General features: G+C 61.4%; 1 protein-coding gene across 9 annotated transcripts in view; it reads right to left on the bottom strand.

Annotated features, from left to right (window-relative positions):
* CAMTA1 (calmodulin binding transcription activator 1) overlaps nucleotides 1–18,247 on the bottom strand; it is a gene marked incomplete at both ends in the record, with an annotated part of 637,202 nt that overhangs the window by 83,112 nt on the left and 535,843 nt on the right. For all 9 annotated transcript variants that reach the window (XM_084243539.1, XM_084243542.1, XM_084243546.1 and 6 more), the window contains one exon: nucleotides 10,649–10,802. In XM_084243539.1, coding sequence (XP_084099665.1) covers nucleotides 10,649–10,802 — 154 coding nt within the window. The remainder of the gene's footprint in view (nucleotides 1–10,648; nucleotides 10,803–18,247) is intronic.

Below are 18,247 nucleotides of genomic sequence, written 5' to 3'. Positions count from 1 at the left end.
TCCTGGAGACGCCACCGGACCGTGGTCCACGCTGGCCCGTGGTCACCCCGCGGGAGCACGTGACAGGCGGGAGGGAGAGGGGCTGCCACGTGCCTCTCACGCCTGAATGGGCCCCTTTGGAGTCCTCTGAGTTGTTGACACTGGAAGGCTGTCTCCATGGCAACAAGGTCACTGGGAAATGGCAGCCGCCTTGCTGTAATTTTCACTGTGTTCTTGTTGACAGGAACAAAGGCCTGGCTTCTGCTTCCCTGGTTCAACCGGATACAATTTTCATCAGATTTGACTTCTCCTAGCCAGATGCCCACGTCCTAGTCACTCTCCCCAGCGCGCCCTCAGGTCTCCTCCTCTTGGTCTTGACGACATGTCCAGAAATCTTATTTCCAGGGCCTGGGAGACGGGGGTGGGCCGGGCTGGCGGGTGCACCTGGGGAGGGGTGTCCTCTCACTCCTGCACCTGAATGTTTCCGGCATGGGGCGTCAAGGCTCCTCCACTCAGCATTTATGGGGGGCACAGGCCTCAGTCCAGAGGTCACGGGCCCTGACCTGACAACAGCATGGCGCCTTCTCCCAGGTGGGGCTGTGCAGGTGAGGGGGGCAGGTGCCCCCACAGGAAGGGCGCCAGCTGCTGAGTCCTCACAGCTCTGCTCCCCGCCTCTGCACACGGCCTCACGGGCAGTCCCAGGCTGCGGCATACAGAGTGGCTTCGGCTGAGTGTGTCTACAGGGGGCCTGCTCTCTGGGGTCAAGGACGCAGTTTCAGCATCTCCTCTGGATTTGCGAAGTGGCGTTGCTATCCAGGTGGAGTCTGGTCCTTGAAGCTCTGTCTAGCACTGTGGGGGCCCAGTCGGTCTACACTGGGGGGCCGTGTGGGCCTGGCACCCCTCCTCCGCCCATTCTCCCAGGCCCGGCTTAGAGGCGGAGAGGGCAGGAGTGACCACCTGTCTGGGGGTCTGGGGCCGAGGGGATTCCCCAGGTTTGCCAGAATGGTCTGGGGACCCTGGACTCAGGTGCTCCTGTTTGCACCCAGGGGTGAGACCGACGGGGAGGCGGGGCCATCTGCAGGGGCAGTTCCCTCTGGTCTCCTGTGTGGCAAGGAACCTTCAATTTTTAAAGAGAAGCTCAAAATCTGGAGATTAAACTGCTGGCAGCACATTGTAAGCCTAACAAATCCCCTCCCCCCACCCTCAGAATTGAACCAGGCTCAGGAGTGACCCTGGAGGCTGCAGTATCCAGGCGCGCTCTGCCCAAGCTCACGAATCAGGGCTGAGACTGGGGGCCTGGGGGGTGGGGAGGGGCCTGCATGGCACCCAAGCTAGCTGCCTGAGTGGGAGTAGCCGGGGAGGACAGGCAGGCGATCACAAGGAATGTGTCCCTTTTAGTTCTTCTGGAGGGAGGGGGAGAGGCGGGGCCAATCCCCAAAACACAATTTAGCCTCAGGGAGAAGGGCACACTGGGGATACAAGCCTGGATCCTCCCAGCAGAGCAGGGCGGGAGGCAAACCCCAACAGAAATTAGCCTGTGAGGTCCGGGGCGGGAGCCGATGCTCAGGGCTCTCCTGGCTGCAGAGGTGCAGGGGAGGTGTCCTGGTGAGCTCAGGGGCTCAAGGGGACCCACCCTGCCTGCTCCCTGTGCCAGCGGTCCCTAGAACTAGCAAAAGAGAGAGAGAGAAATCCTCTCCAGGCCCCTCTGCACTGTCCTCACTGCCCCTATGACTCCATGTCCCGGACGCATTCCTGGACACAGGCCGGGGCAGGGCAGAACCTCCCTGGCCCCTGAGCTGCATCCTGGGTGACCTCTGCACTTGGGGACAGCCGTCCTGGCCCCTGCTGGGCCCCGGGCCCCCCACGGAACACAGACCTGCTTCCTTTCTTGGCCCTCCAGGCTGGCTCACGAGGTCGAGGACATGCGTCTGCCAGGACCCGCATGAGGGCATCTATCGCGTGTTCACCCAGAGTTTGCAGAAAGCACCAGCGTTACCCACCCAGCTCCAAGCCAGCATGGCCTCCGGTGCCTGCCTCCCTCACACCTGGACCTGAGGGCCAGCAGGCACCCCCGTGAGCCCGCTGCTTCCCAGGCGGCGCCCTGGCTTGTGCGGAGTCTGCTTTAGGCTGGGATCTCTCAAAAAGTAAGTTCTGGGGACCCAGCCGGAGACTCTTGCTTGTAGAAATATTCAGGTTCCCAGACCTGCCCTGGGGGAAGGAGCCCTGAGAGGCTCCCCAGGGCCCTGGCCCGTGGGTTAGGAGGTTGGGCAGTGAGTCTCAGCTACCCTGGCTTCCCCGGGCCGGGGGTGGGCCGCCTGGGGTGGCCCAGCTCCCTCCTGACCCGGGGACGGTCCTCCTGTGCTGACGGCCTCACCCCAGCAGGGGCACAGGAAAATGGCTAGAAAGAAACCTCCAGGTCTTTCTAGCCACGGCGTCGCTGCCCCCGCCCCCACTTCATCTCCCACCGCTCTGTGCCCCCACCTGCGGCACCTTCGTGGCTTGTTTTGCTAACTGCCCATCCACCTGCCCGGGGCGTCCACCTGCCCGGGGCCGTCCACCGCCCTCCGCCTCTGGCTGACCCGGGAGCGGCTGCTGGGCTCCTGTCCGGTGGGCAGGGAGGGGGGCGGAGAGGCGGTCCCCGGCTTTCCCCTCTGCCTGCTCCCGCCCGACCCGCGCCCCGACGCTCCAGGGTCACCGGCCCACCGCTTCGGGACCCCGGGTCCTCGGGCGGGACGAGGGGCGCTGCCCGCAGGGTCCCGGGGCGCCCGTCCCGGCCGCGCTGCGCCGCCGGCCACCAGGTGGCGCTGGGCGACCGGGAACGGCCGGCGCGGGCTCCGAGAGGAAAAGCCTTTGTTGATTTTACTTCTTGATATTCTATAATCACCAGGATCACAATCTAAGCAAAAAAGCAAAACAAATAAACACCAGCCCCTCGTACTGGATCTCTGGTCTTTGTCTGGAAAATTAGGAGAAAACAGCAGACGCGGCGACAACAGCGCCCGAGGCCTGTGCGCGCCCCGGGGCGCCCGCGGGCGGGGTGGGGGCGGGGAGCGCGGGCCCTGACGGCCTAACGGGCGCGCGGGAGGAGCCCCTGGAGGAGGCGGCCTCGCGGGGCGGCTGCTTCCCTTCCCTCTCGCTGCCAGTCGTTTCTCAGCAGTGTGGGGTTCCGTAGGCCAGGAACCCCACACGGCCGCCCACGCCACCCCGCGCTTTGCTGGCTCCCCGCGCTGGAGGCTTGGGCCTGCTCTTCCTCAGAGCACGAGGGGGCGGCTGACGCTCTGGTTCCTCAAGGTGCCCACTGGCTGCAGGCGCCCTGGGACCAAAGGTGACCGGGAGCCTGGAGTTCCCAGCTCTACCCCACTGTCGACATGGCCTCCACCCCTCACACTCACCGTGGACTCCACCCTCACACTGAGCATGGGTGGCCTGCCCACACAGTCAGCATGGCCTCCACACCCGCCACCCCCTCACACTTAACAGGGCCTCCAGCCCTTCTATCAACATGGTCTTTTTTATTTTATCTAAACATAGATTTATCCCTCACACTCAACCCGGCCTCCACCCCCTCACACTCAACATGGCCTCCACCCCCTCCCACTCAACATGGCCACCACCCCCTCACACTCAACCTGGCTTCCACCCCCTCACACACAACCTGGCCTCCACCCCTTCACACTCAACATGGCCTCCACCCCCTCACACTCAACCTGGCTTCCACCCCCTCACACTCAACCCGGCCTCCACCCCCTCACACTCAACATGGCCTCCACCCCCTCACACTCAACATGGCCTCCATCCCCTCACACTCAACATGGCCCCCACCCCCTCACACTCAACATGGCCTCCATCCCCTCACACTCAACATGGCCTCCACCCCCTCACACTCAACATGGCCACCACCCTCTCACACTCAACCTGGCTTCCACCCCTTCACACACAACCTGGCCTCCACCCCTTCACACTCAACATGGCCTCCACCCCCTCACACTCAACCTGGCCTCCACCCCCTCACACTCAACATGGCCACAACCCCCTCACACTCAACATGGCCTCCACCCCCTCACACTCAACCCGGCCTCCACCCCCTCACACTCAACCCGGCCTCCACCCCCTCACACTCAACATGGCCTCCATCCCCTCAAACTCAACCCGGCCTCCACCCCCTCACACTCAACCCGGCCTCCACCCCCTCACACTCAACCTGGCTTCCACCCCTTCACACACAACCTGGCCTCCACCCCTTCACACTCAACATGGCCTCCACCCCCTCACACTCAACCTGGCCTCCACCCCCTCACACTCAACATGGCCACAACCCCCTCACACTCAACATGGCCTCCACCCCCTCACACTCAACCCGGCCTCCACCCCCTCACACTCAACCCGGCCTCCACCCCCTCACACTCAACATGGCCTCCATCCCCTCAAACTCAACCCGGCCTCCACCCCCTCACACTCAACCCGGCCTCCACCCCCTCACACTCAACATGGCCTCCACCCCCTCACACTCAACCTGGCCTCCACCCCCTCACACTCAACATGGCCACAACCCCCTCACACTCAACATGGCCTCCACCCCCTCACACTCAACATGGCCACAACCCCCTCACACTCAACATGGCCTCCACCCCCTCACACTCAACCCGGCCTCCACCCCCTCACACTCAACCCGGCCTCCACCCCCTCACACTCAACATGGCCTCCATCCCCTCAAACTCAACCCGGCCTCCACCCCCTCACACTCAACCCGGCCTCCACCCCCTCACACTCAACATGGCCTCCATCCCCTCAAACTCAACCTGGCCTCCACCCCTCACACTCAACATGGCTACCACCCCCTCACACTCAACATGGCCTCCATCCCCTCAAACTCAACCTGGCCTCCACCCCTCACACTCAACATGGCCACCACCCCCTCACACTCAACATGGCCTCCATTCTCTCATTTTCAACATAATGATCCCTCATCATCATTATCATCATCATCATGTGCTTCATACCTCATACTCCACATGGTGTCCACCTCCACACTGACTATGGATGGCCCGCCCTCACTCTCATCATGGCCTCTACTCCTCTCCTGTCAACATGGCCTCCATTTCTACTCTCAACATGGCCTCAGACCCTGCTGTCAACGTGGCCTTTTTCACTTCATACTTAACACAGTTTTCTCCCTTACACCCAGCATGGCCTCCAACCCTCATATTCCACACGGCACTGCCCTCCCACATTCATCCCACCTTCCATTACTTCATACTCAATAGCCCTTTGAAACTCCCAGGTGACATGGCTCTGTCACCTCAGCGCCACACCCTGCTTTTCCTCATTCATGTTGCCCCCACACCCGGCCTGGGGGCGTCCCTGCCTCCTGTTTGTCTCCAAGACCCAGGCATCCATCAAGGACAGGGACAAGTCTCCCCCCTCAGGAAGTCTCCTGACGGTTCCATTCTTAATGTTCGGAGCTTTAGTACTTGAAGGCAGAACCATCTTTGCCCTCAGTGTGCGCTGGTTTGGACCTATCAGCCTCCGATTTGCCTTCCTGATTTGTCTGGGCTCTCCAGGGTGGGTCCTGGGCCTTCTACCCGGCAGCCTCCCCTGGGCAGCGTGGGGCTGGGCTCGAAGGTGGGGCATCAAAAGCTGTTCCGCCCAGCGTTGCTGGGTGGAGGAGACCCAAAGGCCTTTTGTTGCCTGTTCTTGGCACAGAGCTTGGCACAGGTGAATGCCCAGCCTCAAGGAAGAGGACTGGCATTCTGGCTCTGGATGATTTGTTTCCCTATGGCTGCAGCTCCAATACTGATGGACTTTATGTCCACGAAGTCATTCGAAACCCACAGGGCCACCAGCTAGGTCTCTCATCACCCCTCCCCTGCAGTAGGACAGTGAGGCTCCGAGGCCAGGCAACTTGTGCAAGGGCCACACTAGGCCAGGCAAAGGTGATAGGGCCCTCCCCAGGTCTGCACCTCCGCGTTTACATTCCCAGCAACACTGGCCCAGGAACTCCCCTGCCCACGCTGCTGCCAAGCCCAGTTATCTGCTTCCAGGCACGCTCAGGGGTGTGCCTCTGCTGGGGGCGCCGGTCTCCCCTGGATGCCTCTGGTCTTTGTTCCCAGGTTTGGAGACAGCACATCTGGCGGAAACCCAGTGCTCACGTGGATGGAGGGGCAGCCATGTGTGCATGTGTGAACCCGTGTGAGCATTCCCGCGCAAAACCGGGGCTCCTCTGCCAGCCTCTGGCTTGGCCTGTTTGGTGCTGCTGAGGGTGTCAGCCCGACGTCTCCGGGTGCACTGGAGCAGCGACAGCGGGTCTCAGGGGGAGGCATGGGGCTAGAGCACAGCCCAGAGGGGCTGGCAGAGCTGCCTACCATCTCTCAGGGAGGCCTGAGTGCAGGCCTGGTTCAGCCTTGCAGGCCACCTGGCCGCTAGGGGCGCTCCAAGTCCCTTGTTGGGGGGGGGGCGTCAGTGGGGGAGGGGCTTTCCCTCTGGGGGAAGGGCTGTGAACCCAGCTTAGTACTCCTGCCCTTATGGCTCCCTCAGACAGCGCATCCTCACTGACCGCTAGCTGGGGAGTGGCCAAGGCCTGGGGTGGAGCAGGACGCTACGAACTGAGAATGGCACCAAGGGAACCGGCTCCACCTGGCACCCTGCGGGCTCCAACAGAACAGAAGGTGGAAGGGCCGGGCCCGGTGGCCAAAGATCACGGAGCACAGCTCCCATCAGGCTGGCAGCTCTGAGGCACAGGCTGTGGCTGGCAGGCCGTTCTGCCCCATCAGGGCTGGCCCGGGAGGAGGAGACTCCACTCCCAGCCCCCTGCTCACACAGTGGTAGTTTTCCGGGCCCAAAGCTGTGCTCTCAGACCAGCTGCACTGGAACAGACTCCAGAATTTCCAGGATGAGACATGCTGTGCTTTAGATCATGTTCACTTGCGGCCCATAAATCCCAACCCCCAGATGGGCCCTGAGACAATCACCTGCAGGCCTTGAGCTGCGGCCCAGTCGGGGTATCCCAGGCTCAGCTCAGCTCCACTCAGCCCTGAATCACTCACATCCAGCCTGTGCATGTAAGTTAGGATGGTAGTGCTCAGGAGAAGACTATTCCTCCCAGAGTCCTTTGCAGTAAGAGCAACCCTGTGTCCACTTTTGGCCAATGACACGAGTGGAACGTTTGGGCCCTGACCTGAAAGGGAAGAAGTTGGCCCTCCATTCTCACCTGTCTCCACCCCACTGGTTGGAATGCAGTTGTGATGGCGGGAACTACAGCAGCCATCTTGGACCGTGTCAAAGAGGGCAACACCCTAGGAATGGCAGAGCAGCCAACTGGAGGGAGCCTGGGGGGCTGACCCCTGACAGGGAAATAAACTGCGATGGGAAAGGGAAATAAGCCTCTATTTTATTTAAGCCACTATCCTTGTGGTCTTTGTCGGAACACCAGGACACAGGGAATCCCGCAGAAGGGACTGCCAAGGGCATCTTTGGAAACACTGGAAATTTCTATCTGGGGCCTGAATTTTTACACTGACCTGGAGGTGGCTGCAGGGTGAAGGAAAGCCTGGGGCGGGGGGCAAAGGGCATAGCTGTGACCCTCAGGGTGGGGTGCCTGGGATCGGCCTTGCTAAGGAGTGGGGATCTGTGAGACTCCCAAGGGCTGAGAACGAGGAGCCCCCCATTTCAACAGGTGAGGCAGAGGCTGCGTCAGAGCCTCCCTCCAGCACCAATAAGCACAACATTGTGATGAAGCCACTGACAACTCCGCTTCAGGGCAGAGGAATTTGGAAACATCAGGAAATCAAACTGTGAAGTCTTTGAAGGAATGTGATTTATGTGAAAATGTGATGAAGCTAATGTGTTTGGCTCCAGAGTTGGGTGGCACGCGTGATTCTGGAACCACATCTGATGTCTTCTTGGCTCCTAGTACACCCCGGCCTCCCCCAAACGCTCTTGGCTGACGCCCTGCGTGTGTTCTGAGCCTCGGTGGCACGGACGGCTCTGTGGGCAGCAGAGTTCCAGAGCTGTGTCTCACACACACATGTGTACGTATACATGCACACACACGTGCACGCACACTCCTCACACATGCATGCACACACAAGGCATGCTCACACACCACACACACCACATGCATGCACTCACACACCTCACACATGCAGGCAAACACATAGGCATGCAACGCACACACCACACACGTCATGCATGCACACACCACACAATACCACACACATGCAAACACATACACATACCTTATAATGCGCACACACACATGTATGCACACACACCACACAATATTTCATACACACACACCACACATGCATACTCCACACATATATGCACATGCACACACACTACATGCCAAGTCCCGGGAGCCACGCTGCTCCCGCCGCCAGATGCAAGAGAGCCAAGTGTGACTGGATTGACGGGGAATTGGTTGCAGTTTTACAGCATGTTCTGGCCACACCACAGACTGCCTGGGGCAGTCCCTGTTTTTCCACTGTGCCCCCATCATGCGCCCATCGTGCCCCCAGGTCAGCACGGCGGGGCAAGATACCTCTCGGGAAGGGCTGTGGACACGGCCTACAACTCTCGCCTCATCCCTCACTCACACCCTTGCTGCGGCTCAGTGGGGAGTCAGGCAGCAGAGCCCTCTTGGGTCTGGTTCCCACCCTCGGAGTTGGCGGGCTGAACCCCTGCCAGGCGGGAGGTGGCCCTCCTTCTGGGGGGGAGGGAGAGATGTCCAGGACAGCGCCCTTCTGGGGGTCAGGGGTGTGATGGGAGGCAGAGGCATGAGGAGAGAAAAGGGAAGCCAGTCAAATGAAAGAACGGGGGAGCCCCAGGGAGAAGGCAAAGGGCTGTGTGGGGGCGCCAGGGCGGGCCCAGCTGAGGCCCTGGGGCGGCCATCTTGAAAGGCACCTCTTCCCTCAGGAGCTTCTGTTGCCTGACCTCCGGATCCTCCCAGGAAGTGGGACAAAATGGTGGGGCGGCCCTCGGGGAGCAGGACCCCCCGACGCCACTGCCCTGCTCCCGGCCCCTGCCTGGCCTCAGAGCGGGGGGCACCAGCAGTCCCGCCCGGATGTCGGAGGGCTCGGTCACTTGCTCAGCCTGTGGGGCGGGGGGCGGGGGGAGGGGTGTGGGGTGGGGGAGGGTGAGAAAAGCTGGTCCAGATACTTTCCGCTCCGCCATCCTGCAAACACACAGAGGCCGGTGAGCCCCGATGTGCCGAGCCCAGATGGCAGGGGGGGCTGACCCGTGGGGATCAGCTGCGGCCCCTCCCAGTTTCCGGGTACGGCAGGGGTTGAAGAGGCTCTCGTGGCCCCTCGGGTCAAGCAGGGGGCTGACTGTCCCCTGGGGGTGTCTAGGAGGTGGGGTGTTGGGGTGAGAAGCCCTGCTGGGGACCAGTCAGGGCCTTGGAAGAGGTGACTGGGCTGAGAGCGAAGGATGCAGGGGGTGAGCAGATGAAGAGGGGGAGCAGGCCAGGCAGAGGGAGGGAGACTGCGGGGACACAGTCTAGGAGGGCAGGGGTCAGAGGGCAGAGGCCAAGGGGACGCTCAACAGGCATGCTCAGGAGCTTGTAGTCATTCGGCGGTGCCAGGAGGTCTGGCAAGGGGGAGACTGGTCAGAACTGCAGTTAAGGAGGATCCCACTGGCGCAGGCAGCCTGGGCAGGCTGGGGTGCTGGACAGTTGGGGCTGCTAGAGTTGCTTCCATGCAGACCCCTCTCCTTCCTGGGGTGAGGGGAGGAAAATCCCCCAATCTAAACACAGAGGGGGTCTCGGGAGTCGCTGGTCACTGCGGGTGCTACCTGGCCTCAGCTTGGACATCTCTGGGACAGGACACTCGCTGCCCCCTCCCCCCCCCCCGCCGCCCCAGGAACACCCAGTAGCTTCTTCTCCCCAGTCCAGCTTCCCAGGTGGCACAGGTTCCAAGTGACCGTGACCCACTCTCTGAGGTGCTGTGTGGTGACAGGTCTTTGCTCTGAGCCTCAGAGATGAATGTTCCGGAAACCTGGGCCCTATGTCCAGCACTGGACGGCACCCAGGCTCTCCTCAGGTCTGGTAGACCTGTTCGTGCTTCTGGCCCCCGGCCGTGCAGGCTGTAGTCGAGGACGCCGAGACCCTCCCCCTGCGCCCCCGTGGCTGTGGGGAGCCGAGGCTCATGGAAACGAGGAGCTGGCAGAGCCCGGCTTTCTGGATTCACTGGGTGTTTTGCATCCAGTGATTTGCACCTGACAGATGCTTCAGAAAGCATCACTTTGCCGACAAAATGAAATCCAGCTCAATTACCATCATCCCCGAGCCACCGGCCTGGGAGCCGAGCAGCCCCCGCAACCGGGAGCAGGTGGCCCAGGGAGGCAGGCCAGCCCCGCAGCACCCCTCGGGGCCGCCGGCCTCTCTCTGCACCGGCCTCGCTCTCCTGTGGCCACCCACGGGCAGCAGTCCGGGCCCTCTGGCCCCACGCCTCGATGACATGGCTCTGTGCCTCTGAACCTCACTTTTCCCGTCTGTGATACGAGCATGACGTCGGCACCCTGGCTGCCAGGCAGGGGCATCTGAGGATCAAGTGGAAGTGGAGGTGGGAGTGGCACAGCCGGGGCTCTTGGCCATGGGGGACCGTGGAGCCCTGCCAGGCTGATGCTGCCCTGGGCATCCCCGCGGGGCCCAGGCAGGCGCCGGGCTACTCACACATGGGTTTCAGCTGCCCGATGAGCTCCTCTTTCGTCCATTTCGCCCACTCCTTCTTGTCGGTGTTGATGGAGCAGAGGATGGGGCCGCATGGCTTGCCGCAGTCCTCGATGGCGGGGACGTTCAGGTAATGCACCAGGACGATGTCGGGGTTCTGGGGGAGAGCACAGAGAGGGCAGCATGAAGGCAGCATGGAGACCAAGGGCAGCAACACCCCACATTTGGCACTACTGACACGGGGCAGTTCTCCATGGTGGGGGGGTCCTGTGCACCATGGGCTGGTTAACAGCTCTGCTGCCTTTGCCCCTGGATGCCACTAACCCCGCCCCTCCCCGAGTTGTGCTAACTAGAAATACCCCCCCACATTGCCAATATCCCCTGGGAGACGACACACCCCGGGCCGAGGACGACGGGTCACACACACAGGCCGAGCTGACTGTGCAGTGACTACCAGCCGCTCACAAGGTCAGACGTGTCTGAGCCACACCCTGGGCCTCGCGCCCACAGCGCCTGGGAACCCCGGCCCGAGCATGTGCTCGTCCAGCACCGTCGCCCCGTCCTCCCAGAGCGTCAGGGCTGCGCACCCCGCCCGCCAGCCCCGGCTCCCCGCGCGGCCAGCAGCGCCTTCCTGCTGGGTGGCGGAGCCGCCTGGCGCAGAACCGCTGGAGACGCTCCTCGCTCCTCGGGAGCCTCGTCGGAGCCCAAGGAGGACGGGGCCTCCCAGCGAAGACCTCGAGGTTTCGCCCCACGTGATTTTACTGCCACGGGGCAGCCCTTCCCAGCAGGCGCTATTCAAAATGCCCTCTGCCCTTCCCGCCCCCCCTAGTGGGGGCTTTTGTGGGAACAACAGCTTCCCTGTCATGAGGATGTGTGGAGGCTTTCCCTGACCCCCTTGAAGGCGAGGCTGCTTCTTGGCCGCATCAGGCCTGCCGGGTCCCTTCAGAGGGGTGCATCAGGAGAGTGCCCCGGCGCCCCGCTTCCCGCTCCACCCCCAGGCAGGAGGCAGGCCCAGCCCTGGCCACGCCAGTGCCGGCATGGTCGGGTGGAGGGCCGTGGGCTCATCCCCAGCCCTCTCCTCGCCTTTCCCGCCCGCGCCTGACCAGGAGTCCTGGGGAGCAGGGCGGCGGGTGGGCGGGCGCAGGTGGGAGCGTGGCAAGAACAAGCACTGAACCCGCGACGCCATCAGGCCATCGACGCCTCCGTCCATCGAGACCGGGACGACGCCCCGGCCGGCGCAAGGAAGGAGGCGGGCAGAAGCTTAAAAGATTTTCAATAAGGGCTCAAACAGAGGGTTTTTTTTGCCAACGCTCAGTTAACCAGGAAATTAAATCAACACGCCCAGGAACCCCCTCGCTAACGGCCGCTTCTCCGGATTGCAGCGATCATGCTCCTTAATAACCACGATAATCCCCGCCATCACTTGGCACTTGATTCTTCTCAAAGCACTTTCTAGCCATTATCTCATCTGGTGCCGAGCTAGCCGGGGAGGCGGGCTGGCCAGGCGGGGCAGGGCACCTCCGTGGGGATCGCCCTCCGCGGGGGGCTGAGCCACAGGAAGCCGTGACTTGCAGGGGGTGGGGGGCTGGGGGCTGTGCGGCTGCAGGTGGGGACAGCGCTGGGCTGGGAGCCAGGCTTCTGACTCCAGATTCAGGTCCTGCCAAGACACCTGGTGGCCTCTTTTTGTTTGGCTTAAGTGCTGGGCACCCCAGTTTTACTTCTCCCTTGCTGGGTGCCCCGGAGGTGGGTGGGTTGGGGAGGTCTTTTCCTGCAGATGGGGCAGCGGGGAGGAGAGACGGTGGGTGGCTGGTACTGAGTCCCAGCCCCATGTTCCTCCTGCATCTGCGCTGCAGGTTCCCGGCAGACTCTGCACCTGGCCAGCGGCAGTGCCAACCACTGAGCAAGATCAAGTAAGGATAAAAGGGTCGCAGGGGCCAGCAGGCCTCCCAGGGGCTTCCTCTGATCCCAGCCCTGGCAGGAGCTGGGCTGGAGGGAGGGAGCTGGATGTCAGCCGCCTGGGAGATGAAAGGAGCAGAGCTTCCTGTCCCATGGCCCCACAGAGCAAAGCCAGGGCTCCAGGAACAGGAGGTCTGGCAGGGGCTTGGGGAGCACAGGGCTATGTTCAACATACGATAAAATTCCCAAATCTGGAACTTCGGCACTGAACACCCAGAGCTCCTGTTTCAGGAAACTCCTCCCCTTCCTTCGGGATTCAGCCTCCATTTGGGCATAACCATCCTCCACCTGTTTTCTAGGACAGGTGCAGACTCTCTGCCTCCTCCAGGAAGCCTTCCCGGATGCCTCACTCTCTGCACCTCTCACAGCAACGGTTTGTATCCTCTATCTCCTCAACCAGAGAGACAATGCCCTGGAGAGACCACAGAGTCTGTTAATGCTCATGTCATGTTTGTGGAATTGGATTAGGCTGATTCAGGACCATCCATCCTTACCCTGGCCAGACTCTTGTTCAACTGACACCGGGCTTCAGTTGTCCAAGTAAGAAATTTCTAGGCAGCTGAGAGGCAAGGCTGGTTTGTAACGTTTTCTGGTCTGAGAATTTGATGGAGGTTGTAGATCCTCTACTCCCAACCCCTCAAGGGGCCCCAGGCTTGTCAGCACTGCACCTCAGCTCACAGATCTGTGGATGCCACATCTGACTTAGGGATTCTAGAGCCACCGACACCCCTTTCTGATCATCCAAAGGGGGAGCACAAGCAACATGTGGGTGGCCTCCCTGGGAGGTGCTCTGTTCATCTCTGTGCCTGAGAGTGTCCTGATACAATTAGGAGACGCCCCCCCCCCCCAACACCCCGCCCAAGGACACTGGGTTGGGGGTCAGGAATCTCACAAGCAGGCCAGATTCCATCCAGGCCGGAGCTCCCGCAGCCCAAGCTCCCAGGTTGAATTTTAAGTAAGAGCATCCTGGCGTGGGGCTGGTTTTCAGACAGAGTGATGGAGGCATTTTGGGAAATTTGGGGCACACGTTGCTTCTTGGCAACATGGTGACTTTATTCATTAGTTGTACATTTTATTGGGTGTTTCTGGCAGAAAAATTTATTAGCCCTGAAGTCCCAAAGTATCACTTTCACGGGGCTCTCACGACAGTGTCAGATCCTTGTGGAGGGGCTCTGCTGACTGGGAAATGCTTGGGGTCTGCCTGGCTCTGGGGTGCTGGCCTAAGGACACACCCACCAGGCCCCCAGATTCTTGGTTCTGAACGGTGGGGGCCCAGCTGGCCTTGGCCCCTGTTGTGCGGGTGTTTCTCTGGGTTTTCTGTCAGCTCAGGCCTTGCAGGCTGGGCACAGTGGGAGGCCTTGCCCAAGGCCCCCTCAGTGCCATGAAATTTCCACAGGAGTGCAGAGGTGTCTCCCCAAAGACAGCAGGATCCTTGGAGATGAACCCCAAAATGTCCAGAATGCCCTGGTCTGGTATAAAGGAGGGAGCTGGGTCCATGTGGTCTGTGGCTTTGGTGGACACAGCTGAGATTAAGTGTCAGAGAAGTTCTAGAACCTTCTAGAAAGACCTACAGTTCAGGAGACCCCATTCTCCCTGTGGGTACCTCTCACTCCTCCTCTGTGAATGGAAATCATGCTCTCCCTCTTGCCAGCAGGAGGAGGTGCCCTGTCCCCTTGGGGCTCTCCCCATGAAGTCCACACCAAGCAGAGCTCCTGCATTTTCCTGAGAAAGGCTTCCAGCAGCTGTTTCCCCACTGCAAAGGCACCCTCTGTTGGCCAGCAGCCCTGAGGGTGGGGCTCCTCCCCCTCCCCCGCTGCTCAGTTTGCCCACTTTCCTGCCCAGAAGTGTGAGCTTCCAGAGTTGAGTGCAGGGCAGCTGGGGTGGGGGGAGACCCCAGGGGCCAGGTGGCTTCCCAGTTCCCTGTGGGGTGGGGGAGGCAGCAGAGAAGAGTAACTGGGATGGTGGGAGGCAGCGGCGGGCGCAGCTCCATTTAATCTTAATAACAGGTTTTTGAGGGAGACGGCTTTGAATAAAAATTATATGGGGGTTCAGTGGCTGGTGGGCAGCAACGGGGCAGCCAAGGGCACCAACCGGGGCAACTGTGTTGGGGATTACTCTGGCTGCTCCTGAGGAAGCGCCAGGGACTTCTAGGACTTCGGGCTGGGCGAGCCTGGGAGAGTGCAGTGGGGCTGCAGCCTTTCCTAGCAGAGCCCCCTGCCACCCAGAACAGACTCAGCCCCCCAGGGCAATGCGGGGGTGGGGTGGGGTGTGTGGAGCTGAAGGCAGGAGGCAGAGTCAGAGGAATGAGAGAGAAACAGACCTGGAGACACAACAGGGAGAGGTGAGGGCCATACATGTGGCAGCCACAATGGGTGGGGTGGCTCAGAGATGGGAAGGGGGGGGTGCCAAGTTTTCCCAGCCCCCAGGAAGCTCTTCTGGCTGGGCCTGCTCTGGCCGAGCCTTAGGGCTGGTCTTTCGGAGAGGGGTTGAAATGGAGGCCTGACCCTTGTTGGCATGGAGGGTAAGGGGCTCTGGAGGAGCCTGACCCATGGCCCCTGGTGGTCTGCAAGACTCCCAGTGTCACCCAGGTGAATGGCACCCTGTGATCTGCAGCAGTTGGAGATGGAGGAGGAGAGGCCACCAGGTTTGCTCAGGAGCACCCTGAGCCCACCCAGGGTGAGTTACGGGCCCTAAGCCACAGAGGGTGCAGTGGCAAGTGCTTCCCGGGGATCCCTGCAGGGACCACGTGGCCCAGAGCAGCGTCCTGGGGCCTCACATCCTCCTCTGGGAGTGAGGATGCCCGGGGGTGTGTGGGGCCCTGCCGCCCTTGTCCCCAGGTGCACCCCCCAGTCCCAGCAGCACCCTTTCCTGTGGAGTAAGCAGGATGGCAGCTAAAGAAGTGGTTAAAAATGCAAAAAGCTGTTGGTTTTGATAAAGAAAAATGCAGCTGCAACATCTGTTTGACTCTTGTTTGCAGCTTCATCAACGCTAAGTGGCCAATAAATCAGAGTGGCGTGGCGCTCCGTTCCTCCCCGGCTCCGTCATCAATCTCGGGCCGGTTCTCATGAAAAATGAAGGAGAGAGGCTGTGTGATCGTGAAAATGTATACATTACCCAGAAAGTCATAATAGCATGTAATAAGTGCCACACACCTCCCCACTTGCTGCGGGGCCGGGAGGGGTGCACCGCGCCGGGGCAGGGAGACACGAGTGGGTCCCGCGAGCCCGCGCTCTCTGGGCATTTGCCACATCAGCCCCCTTTATGCAGGTTCTGAAGGGCCTGCTGGTCTGATTCTGGAGCCGCCTCATACCTGGTGCTTAATCAACAGTGAGGGTGGGAGCATGAGGCCAGAGTGGGGGCTGGCGAAGGAAGGGCAGGGTTTAGGGGATGAGCAAGGGATGACAGCAGCGGTGGGCGCAGGGAAAAGCCTCTTGCTGGGGCTCCAGCTCCCCGCACGCCTGGCACCTCCCCTCTGCACTGGATAAAGGTGGGCAGTGGGGGTGTCCCGTCCGAAGGGGCCGGTGGTGGAGCCCGGGCAGAGTCTGCCCCCAAGGAGGGGTGCCGGGCAGCAGGGGCGGGCCCAGCAGAACCCAGCGGGGTGGGCCTGGCTGCTCAGGCCGCCTGGGATCTGCTGCCCCAGACGGTGGCCTCCCTCCTGCTGCTCTGGCCCAGGCCACAGATGGCCGGGGGGGCTCGGTGCGCGTGTGCGGAACTGCCGCAATTCCCCGCCGTCACTGGCTGGAGCAGGAGTAAAGGTATGTCTTTATTTGCAAAGATGGCCTTCTGAGTGTCCGCTGTGCGCCATCCCCCACCCGAGCACTCTCGGTTCCACAACAGCCCCGAGGCAGGTGCTGCTGGTGTGGTTTTGGGGCTGGGGTGCAGACGCTAATGGCCATCAGCCACACACCTGCTCTCCAGGGGCCCTGCAGCTCACGTGAACTGCGGCTGGTGGACCGAGGGCTGCCCAGTGGCCCTGGGTCACAGGGAGTTGAGGTCCACTTAGCATTTGGCTGGAGCAAAGACAGGTCCAGGCTGGCGGGGTCTTGAGGGGTGTTGCCCTATTTTGAACAGGGGTGGGGTGGACAAACCCCTCAGGGCAGGACCAGGGTGGCGGATACTCCTATCACCATGTGCAGGGCCCGCTGTGGTGAGGACATTCTCTGTGGTCAGGCAGGGGGTGGGGTGGGGTGGAGGGACTGTTGGGGTGCCTGGCAACTTGGGTACAGGCCCACGTTATACCCAAGTGGGGGGAGTTAAAGGAAAGTGGGTCCTGCTGCTAGTGGCACTCGCCCCAGGAGCCTGGCCCAGCACCCCCATTGTGGGGGGGGGATAGGGGTGCAGGGGGTGAGACCCAGCAAGGGGCTCAGAGGCCCCAGGTGGGCCTCCTTTCCAGCTCCAAGCGGGAGCAGAGGCCGCTGCCCTGGGGCTCCCCTCAGCCCCCATTAAGCCAGCACGCACTAGAGGGAGCCTGGGGCCGGCAGCCCTTCCCCTTCCGAGGGAGGCTGGGAGACTTAATTAGTTAATGTGGGTAAAGTGGTCTGGAGATGAAAAACCCTGGGTAATTACTGAGTGCTGCCGAGCCGCTGTTGTTATTACACAATTACCAGAATTTTCCAGTCATGGGAATATAGTTAAACAATTTCCACCTGGTGTGGGGTTCTGGGCGCCTCTCAGCTTAGGGGCTGGTCAGCGCAGGCCCCTTTAGCCCACAGGTGACACAGGAGAAACACACTAAGTGCAGGAAACTGGGGCGGGCAGTCGCGGCCACATCCCGGACACCCCAGGGACACGGAAATGAAGGGTAATTTGTGGCTCTCCCCAGCAGACGGGAAGGCGTGTGCTGAAAGAGGAGTCGAGGATGCCATCCGTCCAGGTTTTCTGGAAGTTTCTGAGAAATTCTACCCAGAGGCCCCTGGAAGGTCAGGCCCTCCTGGACGATGTCACCGTGGGGACGCACAGCGAGCCCGGGCTGCCCAGCGGCGCGGCGGGGTGGGGGTGGGGCACCTGCATCTGGGCGACGAAGCCACGAGAGTCTCAGCGAGGGGCTGGAGTTGCCATAAATGAGCCGGGGGTGGGGGGGATGCCCAGGGAGACAGCCCGGTGTGCAGGTGACTCAGCTTTTCTGGGCCACAGGTGCTGAGTCATCTGCAGTGGGGCTGGAGGGTCGGGTGGGGTGTGAGAGGGTGACGAGCCACAGGGGCTCCTGGCGGGTGAAGCTCCAGGAATGCGCCCGGGAAGAGTGAAGCAAATTGCCCAGGGGAGCTGGCGGGCCTCGGCCTCCCGCCGGAAAACCCAGAAGACCCCAGGGTTCATGGGAGCCACCCAGCGGAGGAGCGAGCGGGGAGAGAGGACGCGCACTGGGCCCCGGCCCATTGGCAGAGGCTTTTCATTTCAAACTTGACCTGGAGGAGCAGACACGGGGCAGGGAGTCCCGAGGGGGTGCGGGGCGTGGCTTCCCGACAGCTAAGATAAGGATTTTTCTGGAAAAGCCGAGAGGAAATGTGGTTCCAGTCTTTTAGGCCAGAAAGGGGAGGAGAGGTGAACGCCTGCTTGCCCCTCCAGAGCCCCAAATGCTAAGAATAAGGGTCGCCCCTGGAGCGGAGGGAGGCCATGTAGCAGAAACACACTCAGCACAGGGGGCAGCTA

This window comes from Talpa europaea (assembly GCF_964194135.1).
Source record: "Talpa europaea genome assembly, chromosome: 9".
Classification (NCBI taxonomy): domain Eukaryota; kingdom Metazoa; phylum Chordata; class Mammalia; order Eulipotyphla; family Talpidae; genus Talpa; species Talpa europaea.
Note: the sequence above shows the minus strand (reverse complement) of the source record. Positions and strands in the feature narration are given on the sequence as shown.